The sequence below is a fragment of the Thalassophryne amazonica genome, chromosome 18, assembly GCF_902500255.1.
Source record: "Thalassophryne amazonica chromosome 18, fThaAma1.1, whole genome shotgun sequence".
Lineage (NCBI taxonomy): Eukaryota > Metazoa > Chordata > Actinopteri > Batrachoidiformes > Batrachoididae > Thalassophryne > Thalassophryne amazonica.
Genome location: NC_047120.1, coordinates 37,810,851 through 37,820,728, shown reverse-complemented (window position 1 = coordinate 37,820,728; position 9,878 = coordinate 37,810,851). Strand labels below are relative to the sequence as shown.

Here is a 9,878-nt window from a genome sequence, read left to right as displayed (position 1 = left end):
GTTCGCCAAATGCACGTAGCGCATCACAGCGGCCACCGCGTCGTAATCCAGAATGGAGCAGGACACAAAATGATGTGACCAATACGTCACATGAAAACCCTCTATACCCATGGGAACAAGTTGGCTCACTAACTTTTGTAATTAAAAACACAATAAATCCTAAGAACTACAAACAAAAAAATTGCATTGCACCTAATGTAGGCTCTGTCCCTCTTTTTTTTTTAATTAAGAAAGTATGAGCATCTATTACCGGAAGAATTAGACACTGATATGCTACTCTGATCAATTACAATGAGCTACTGTTGAGCAACGTCATGATAGTGTATATGCATTTTAAAAAAGTAAAAAAAAAAAAAGTGCCCCTTGGAGAAAGACGTAGATACAAAAGTAAGACTTTTATTCCATTTAGTGTCAATGCCAAATCAACATTTGTGGCAACTCAAGCTGTGAGATCACTCATATTCTCTCTTTGTGCAACATCGCCCTTTTCGTCCTTGGAATTTGTCGTTTTTTGACCTCATGTCTATTTGCTCACATCACACAACCTTAAATGTCACACTTGTGTGATTAAGAGTGGGGATGAAGTTTTCCAGCCTTGTGGTCACTGTGAGCTTGGTGTGAAAATAAATGTTAATGCCACAACAGATTATGGAGTTTTCTTAGTCTATGCAGCATTCAGAGGCACAAAGATCAACATGGGGTAATGTCTTTTCCAAATTTTGTGCTTGATATCAGCAAGGGTACAGAGATTAGATTGACCTACAAGAGGTTTAATGCACTCCCCTGCTCCTCAACAGCATGTAATAGCTATCAAGTACATATGGAGGTTATATTAGTATCTTCCAGCACTTCATGGCCTACACTCTAATCTCATCATCATCATCGTCCATGAAGGAGAAATCTTTGTCATCCTCTCTACGTGGTGAACTGTACTTTACGCTGTCCGTGTCACCATAATGGAGATGGTATTGAGGTTTTTCCTCCATTGTGGCTGAACCAGAGCTGGACACCGAGCAGCTATCCAGGGTACCGTGGTCGTTCCTGGTGTGTAGCTCCGGGGTGTAGGGATCGTCAATGGCATTCTGCTGGTACATGCTGCGAGGGGGCCTGGCAGGGGGGTGGACTTCTTCGTCATCTATGGAAGGAATGTGAGAGGGTGATGCGCGACCTTCGCTACCTTTGCCTTCCTCGTAGCCAAGGTCATCCTCCTCCCATCCTTTCTTTTCCATCACGCTCAAGATGTCTCCGAGCATGGAGGGCCCCAAGTCGATGTGGAATGACATCATTGAATCTGCGTGTTTCATCCCACATCCCTTAGGCATGGAAGGGGGCAAATCTGTCAACTCGCCAAAATTGCGCTCATCAAATTCTGCATCCAGCGTTGCCATGGCTGCAGCTCCATTTGTGGGCTTGGTGTCGATCTCTGTCAAGGTCTTCAAGGGGCTGGAAGAAACACTTTTCGGAAGTTGGCTGCCTCTGTTGACATCTTCTTCATTTAGATAAGGCAAGGATATGGCAGTTTTCACAAAATTAGCTGAGCCACTAGATGGCGGCATTATATTGTACTCGTACTTGTCCGCACGGTTTACTGAATGAGAACGTTTGCTGCTTCTGAAGGTGCGGGCCAGCAGTCCAGGTTTGGAGCCTGGGGAGCCATGCTTCATCTCCGCCTCCCGTGGTGGTTCCCCTGATCGGGTGCAGAGAAATGATGTGTCTCCAAAGGCGTCACCCCCACGGCCCACGTGCATGGTGTGGCGGAAATCTCCTAGTGGCGCACTGATCATCTCTGCAGTCAAGTCAGCCCGAGATCGGCGCTTTGACTGGTTACTGTTGGACACCAGCTGCTTAAGAATGGGCATTATGGCAATCTTTTAATCCACCAAGTGAAATGAAACTAGATTTCAGTAATATTCCTGCCAGACTTTAAAGGAATCTTGCGATGCTGTCAAAGCAAATATAATTCAGGGTCTTTAATGCTCGCTGCCATTGTGGTCATCCAGATTGTCAAACTCAGGTTTCAGCTTACACACTGGATCAGGCTGTGGAGAAAAAGAGCACAGTATTAAAGCCAGATCAGTGTAAGTGTAAACCAAACTTAGGTATGCATCTTGGCAGACAACAGTGACACTCGAAACAAACATCAAACAGAATTTGTGATATGCGAAACTATTCTAATGAAAATGTCACATGACCCTCCATTGACATCCTGCTCCCCACCCCCCCACCCCGCCTCCCTGATATGTATAAAGTCTAGAAGCCTTTGTTGCCAGGAGTCTGGAATGAACTCACATTTTCAGTGGCTTTTAAATTCAAGCCTGTAAGGGTGTTACGCAACAGCAAAGAATAGTTTTCCAAGGCCCAAGTCAAGCTTGTCGTGAAAATTTCCGCTCCAACGTTCAAAACGTCTGCCTGTGCTTTGTGAGCACTTACTAAAAACGGCGATCGGCTGTTTATGTACTTCAATTTTTCCAAGTGGCGGCAGCGTCTATTATCACTGCTGTGCTTTAGCTCTTGTTTTGGAGGCCCTGACTGTTACATAACCAGTGAGATACTAAATGGTGGGAACAGAAGCAGTTCATGCTGCCAGCAACAGAAGAATGAAGAACAGCATTTCCTCGGCTCAGTTAGACTTACAGAGCGGCTCAGAAGTTCAGATCTACTGTGTTCTCTACTAAATCAACGACTGCTGAGTCTTGCTCCTCAGATGTTTCTTTTGATGTGTGCCTTTGTCTCTGCAGCCGTGAAGGAAGGAAACACACAAAAACCTCCAAGTGGATACTGAGTTCCCTCAATACCAGCCTCAATTTATCAGTTTTTCGACTGAGTGCATTTCCGTTTTTATTTATGTTTGATTAAATCAGCTCTAGTGTGTCATGGAGCTCTCGCTGTTTTAACGTGAGCAAAGGAGACTATGCTCGATTTAATCCAGGTCACTTTGTCTTGACCCGCTATGACAATCTTCAACTTAATATAATCACACTGAATAAGCGTCAGCTGGATTCACTTACTTTCAGCTATATTGTTCTCAAGTAGCCAATAACTCAAACGCCTCAATCTCAAAACAGAAGTGAGTGGCGAAGCACTTTAAAATGCCCATTGGTGAGTCGGCAACTGTAGCTGGCTCAATAACAAGGGCTTCGATTGTTGCAGCCAGACAGCAATTCCATCACCGTCAGTGTTTTCAAACCAGAGCTGAAGCCCATGCTCCAGGCCGCACTACCCCCAATGCGACTACTGCCATGCCACCACCACCAAAGAATGAATGGGCCTTCTTCACTCAACATTATCTCAAACAAACGTCACCCGTGAAAACATTTGCATCACTGACAAGGATCCATTCAACTGGAAAAGCGACTGTAGTACTCCAGGGAACACAGTGGGGATTTGATAGATGACAAAAGCTAACGTTGGTTTTTGTTCGCTCCTCTTTCAACAGTCAGGTTCATCCCCAAGGAGAACTGAGCTCTCACCACTTGCCAAGGTTTTATCTTTCATACTGGACAGCTTTATTCAGGCTTTCTTCAGCAATTCATGTGGTGCGGTGAGTTCTCTCTCAATATATATACAACCCCTGGCAATAATTATGGAATCACCGGCCTCGGAGGATGTTCATTCAGTTGTTTAATTTTGTAGAAAAAAAGCAGATCACAGACATGACACAAAACTAAAGTCATTTCAAATGGCAACTTTCTGGCTTTAAGAAACACTATAAGAAATCAGGAAAAATAATTGTGGCAGTCAGTAACGGTTACTTTTTTTAGACCAAGCAGAGGGAAAAAAATATGGAATCACTCAATTCTGAGGAATAAATTATGGAATCACCCTGTAAATTTTCATCCCCAAAACTAACACCTGCATCACATCAGATCTGCATGTTAGTCTGCATCTAAAAAGGAGTGATCACACCTTGGAGAGCTGTTGCACCAAGTGGACTGACATGAATCATGGCTCCAACACGAGAGATGTCAATTGAAACAAAGGACAGGATTATCAAACTCTTAAAAGAGGGTAAATCATCAAGCAATGTTGCAAAAGATGTTGGTTGTTCACAATCAGCTGTGTCTAAACTCTGGACCAAATACAAACAACATGGGAAGGTTGTTAAAGGCAAACATACTGGTAGACCAAGGAAGACATCAAAGCATCAAGAAGAAAACAAAGCAATATGTCTCAAAAATCGAAAATGCACAACAAAACAAATGAGGAATGAATGGGAGGAAACTGGAGTCAATGTCTGTGACCGAACTGTAAGAAACCACCTAAAGGAAATGGGATTTACATACAGAAAAGCTAAACGAAAGCCATCATTAACACTAAACAGAAAAAAACAAGGTTACAATGGGCTAAGGAAAAGCAATCGTGGACTGTGGATGACTGGATGAAAGTCATATTCAGTGATGAATCTCGAATCTGCATTGGGCAAGGTGATGATGCTGGAACTTTTGTTTGGTGCCGTTCCAATGAGATTTATAAAGATGACTGCCTGAAGAGAACATGTAAATTTCCACAGTCATTGATGATATGGGGCTGCATGTCAGGTAAAGGCACTGGGGAGATGGCTGTCATTACATCATCAATAAATGCACAAGTTTACGTTGATATTTTGGACACTTTTCTTATCCCATCAATTGAAAGGATGTTTGGGGATGATGAAATCCTTTTTCAAGATGATAATGCATCTTGCCATAGAGCAAAAAACTGTGAAAACATTCCTTGTAAAAAGACACATAGGGTCAATGTCATGGCCTGCAAATAGTCCGGATCTTAATCCAATTGAAAATCTTTGGTGGAATTTGAAGAAAATGGTCCATGACAAGGCTCCAACCTGCAAAGCTGATCTGGCAACAGCAATCAGAAAAAGTTGGAGCCAGATTGATGAAGAGTACTGTTTGTCACTCATTAAGTCCATGCCTCAGAGACTGCAAGCTGTTATAAAAGCCAGAGGTGGTGCAACAAAATACTAGTGATGTGTTGGAGTGTTCTTTTGTTTTTCATGATTCCATAATTTTTTCCTCAGAATTGAGTGATTCCATATTTTTTTCCCTCTGCTTGGTCTAAAAAAGTAACCGTTACTGACTGCCACAATTTTTTTTCCTGATATCTTATAGTGTTTCTTAAAGCCAGAAAGTTGCCATTTGAAATGACTTTAGTTTTGTGTCATGTCTGTGATCTGCTTTTTTTCTACAAAATTAAACAACTGAATGAACATCCTCCGAGGCCGGTGATTCCATAATTTTTTGCCAGAGGTTGTATGTATATATATATATATATATATATATATATATATATATATATATATATAACATGAATGAAAACTCAAAGCAAATGCATGCTAAATTCACCATGGTTCAAGAAGTGCACTCGAGCAACAGCAAGTAATAAAACTTTTAATTACTTCATGACATTTACTGTAGATGGTGCAGTGGTTGCACTAGCAAGAAAAAAGCAATAAGAGATTTCTAAAGTCCACCAATCTGGATTCAGATCACCTCCAAAATTTAATGGAGTCTTCCATGCCCTAAATAGCCTGCAGAATCCTCAAGCAGACCAAACTCAAAGGGGTGACCTGCTGCTTGGACCACGTTACTGACAGAAATTACAAAACAGTTCACAAAACGAATATACAGGAAATGTTGCTGGTGCACAGGACAGGAGGGGTTCAGGAACAAATACCACACCCATCTATCTGTGGTGAAAATTTGGTGAGAATCTCTGAAGTAGTTTTGATTTAATTCTTCAAAGCCTATATAAAGTGAAACTTTATCTTAATGCCTATCTGTGGTGAATACGTCAGCAAAATCTGTGTAGTAGTTTTGACATAATCCTGCTAACAGACAGACAGACAAACAAACACCAATAATTTGACTATGTCCTTGGCAGACATAAAAATTCAGGGTTTGGCAAAACATGCAGATCCATACCAGATCTGGCATAGCAATCCAGAGTAAAATAAATAAATCAAAGAATAAAGAATCCCCACATTGTGTCATGTGAAGAAGATAATTAGGGCTGCAGCTATCGATTATTTTTTTAGTAATCGTTGAGTCTTTTTCGTAATTGAGTCTTTACAAGTTTTGGAGTTTTCCAGGTGCCAGGAGCTCAGCACTCCCCTGTTGATGCTCCGAAATGACACATGCACAGTGAAAGTACAGTGGAGGCAGGGAGAGTGCTGAGTAGGGTTGGGTATCGAAAACCGGTTCTTTTCGAGTATCGTTAAGAAATGATTCAATCCACGATATCAATAGCCTTTTTGCTTAACGATTCCCTTATTGGTCCTTCAGAGCAGCTGTTGTTGAGGGAGTTTGTAGGGAAAATGATCATTCCTCTACATTGATTACAGACCCTGCAGTGGCTCTGTAATCAACCGTTTCTGCAGCGTGACACCACTTTGAAGCGTGAATCATTGAAGCAATGCTTCGATCCACTGGCTCATTGGTTCTTTGATTCGCTGCTCTCCAGAAACGGCAAGTCCGCTTCTTAACCCCTCAAAGCTATTAAAATATCGTGAGTCACTTTTGTGTGGATTAAAGTCACTAACTGGGACTCATGTCTTGTTGCAGTCAAGAAACGAGAATCATCCTCTGTTCTGTTGGCACAGCTCCAAACGCTGCTCTCTGGAATTAATAACTTCAAAATGAATTGCCACTTTAAATAAAACGACACCTCTTACAAATGTTGTAAGACAGACAAGAAACTACAATAGACTAAAATGTTTTTTTTTCCTCCCAAAATGAGATGTCCTGCATTCTTTATGAATTACATCCTGACGTGCAGTACAGCAGCTGCAAGAGCTCAGCTCAGATGTATGAAAAGACATTCATGTCAAGAATGTCTGAAAGGAAAAACTTTTGACAAAACTACAGATTTTGTTTATTTCTATTTATGTCCAGAGATCAAGGATCCACCACGTAGAGTTTATTATGTCCAAAGTTTAAGGATCCAGTGACCAATTTCATATTTATTTACGGTAAGACTCAATAAAATGTTGTTCAGTTTCAATTCAATTTAATCAGCTTATAAAGCGCCAAATCACAACAAAAGCTGTCTCAAGGCACCTCACACAGAACAGTTCAACATAAAAAATTTAATAAATAAATAAAAATTAAAAAATTCAAATACATAATTAAAAACAGAAGTAAAAGAATAAAACAGATAAAAAATAAAAACTATTCATAAGAAAGAGAATAAAAATGGGCTTTAAGGCTTGATTTAAAAATGTCCACGGACTCTGAATGCCTCACGGTCACAGGAAGACTGTTCTACAGAGCGGGTGCACGATAAGAAAAAGCTCTTTGACCCGCTGACATAGAAAACCTGTAAAGCCTACTTTTAGTACACAAAAAATTCACAAGGGAATCAAATCAATAAGCGGAATCGATAATGGTATCGATATCGATAAAATCTTATCGATACCCATCCCTAGTGCTGAGACAAGGAAGGGTTGAGCTCCTCACACCGGACCGTAAGCGCAGGCGGTCGCTGTAATCCTTAGTCAGTCAGGCTGCACATGAACATGAGCACAGCCTGTGAAAAACTGATCTCTGAAGTTCAGCTTTTCCACAAAAGCCACACTGATAAATCCGCTCTGCACCCGGTCGATCGAAAGCTTGACTTAAAGTGCAAAGTGCATGTAGAGCGGAGCACAGCCAGCGGACCAAATTGTGTGTGTGTGTGTGTGTGTGTGTGTGTGTTTTTAAAAAATAGGCAAACAATGCTTCGCTTTAAATGTGCAGTAAGCTATTTCAGATGATCAGTGTGGACCGTCTTTCTCTTAAAAGGCTTTATTTTACTCTGTGTGTCTCATTGGAAAGCTGTAGCTTTCGATGCTACATTGATTAGCACTTACATAGCTTATGCACATGCTCTAGTCTTCTATTTTTTTCTGGGGATGTGACAGTGCCACACACAGTCCTGGCATATGTACTACAACGGAGCTTAGATGCACAGAATTTCCCTCAAACTTTTTTTGTAATCGAATTACTCCAAGTTACTCAACTAATTGTTTCAGCCCTAAAGACAGACTGTTTAAAGGCCATGGCATACTTCTTGGACAAGATCAAAAAAAGCCCCTGAATTGACATGTCTGCATTGGAAGCATCATATCATCATGCCACTGGCAAGTTCTTCATTTTTCCTCATCATTGTGATGCACTCATTATTATTATTATTAGTCTTGTCTAAGTAATTTGACAATACTCTGTTGGTCTGTCTGTTGGTTTGTTAGTTTGTCTGTCTGTTTGTTGTTTGTTTGTTTATCTTAAATTTGGAGCATTTTTCATCTGATTGACTTGAAATTTGGTTAGTTCATGCAGACTTCCTATGTCTCAAAGCATATGTTTTTGGAGTGGTCCAGTAATATTTACCACTGATAAATGGGTCACATCTCACAAATTTTGGGAACATTTAAACAGAGTCACCTTGTGGCAAACACCAGAATGACAGCTTTCTGTTATATGATGGTGACGCCTGGTGGCAAAAACCAGAAGTACAGGCAGAGCGCTCTGATCTGACTTATCTTTGTGAAACTTAACACCATATTCTAGAGCAAAAACAAGCAGCATTTTCTTAATTATCATCATTTTGTCATTGTTCCAACAGGCTTCCATTCAGGTAAAATACTTGTGAAGTTTGTCTGGTTTCCTCATTTGCAGTGCTTTTTGTTGCATAATTAAAGACGGCACTGTTAAATGCCGCTGAGTCTGTAAAATGGAGACATTCTTCTGGCTGTTTAATTGTGACAGATGTCACTGTGATCTCCATTCGGCCCCTCGCAGCCCTGATGCGGACTGACAGGGCACCGCTCAGAGTGCGCCGTTTCAAAAATACACCATTCATCATGCCGCAATGTGGAGCTCTTACAAAGCTGTGTAAAAAACAGCATTTAGATGCACAGAACGTGTGTCAAATACGTGCTTCTGTGCACATCACAACACGCGTAAAAACTGGCCTTTGAGTCTGATTTCTCCACCCTTCTCTCTCAGCTACTGAATTTGAAGTGTTTGCGCCTGGTATGGTGGCTGAGAAGTGCAAATCTATTCACTCTAAAAACCTTAATTGTGGTCTACTTAATTGTGTCTGGTGAAACATTTTTTACATTTAGAAATATTGCGTAAATTAAGAAACTGTTAATCGTTTAAATATACTTGATGATGTTGGTAAATCAAAGTAAAAATGATCCATATGTCGTCCTTTCCAAATATTCTGAATGAAATTTACACAACAGATTAAGGATGTTCCAAAAATATAATTTGTTTCAATGAAATAAACTTAAATAATGGATGGTAAGTTTTAAATATGGATCTCCGAGTACCTTCAACAAAACATTGACCTTTACAGAAGGAGCAATAATGATCACATTTGTCATAGTAAACAGCTAACCATAATGTACAAGCAGTTAATTTAAGTCCAAATGATATTTATTGCTATTCATAATCATATTATTGATTATTTCTGGCTGCCCAACAATCAGTTTTTCATTTAGCCAAGAGGCCATTAACCTTGCTTCTTGAGATCACACATCCTGCATATTTACGATCACTCAGAAAGACGTGTTCAGCCATCAACGATCCTGCAGGCATCAAACTTTGCTAATCAAGTGCAGGGGAAAGAGAAAAATCTGCATTGCTTGGTCTTTGACAAATGTGTTCCATTGTTCTCTAATAGCCCTTACATTTAGCCCAGGTTAAAGCACTTTTCCACTGAAGTAAATGACTAATTTCACACATTTAAAAAGCCAGAACCAGCCAATATTTGTATTATTTTCTTCATAAATGACACAATAATGTACAGATGATCATAATAACTGAGGACTGTTTTTTGGTTGATCGTCGAAATACCAAGCCTGAAAATAATCCCTTAAAAAATGTTATTTAAGTTGT

The 9,878-nt window shown here is 40.3% G+C and overlaps 1 protein-coding gene across 1 annotated transcript in view; it reads right to left on the bottom strand.

Moving 5' to 3' along the window:
- Nucleotides 1–223: 223 nt before the first annotated feature.
- Nucleotides 224–9,878, bottom strand: part of cdc42ep4b (CDC42 effector protein (Rho GTPase binding) 4b) — a 57,037-nt gene continuing 47,382 nt past the window's right edge. The window contains exon 2 of the mRNA XM_034194119.1: nucleotides 224–2,039. Coding sequence (XP_034050010.1) covers nucleotides 858–1,859 — 1,002 coding nt within the window. The 5' untranslated portion in view covers nucleotides 1,860–2,039 and the 3' untranslated portion in view covers nucleotides 224–857. The remainder of the gene's footprint in view (nucleotides 2,040–9,878) is intronic.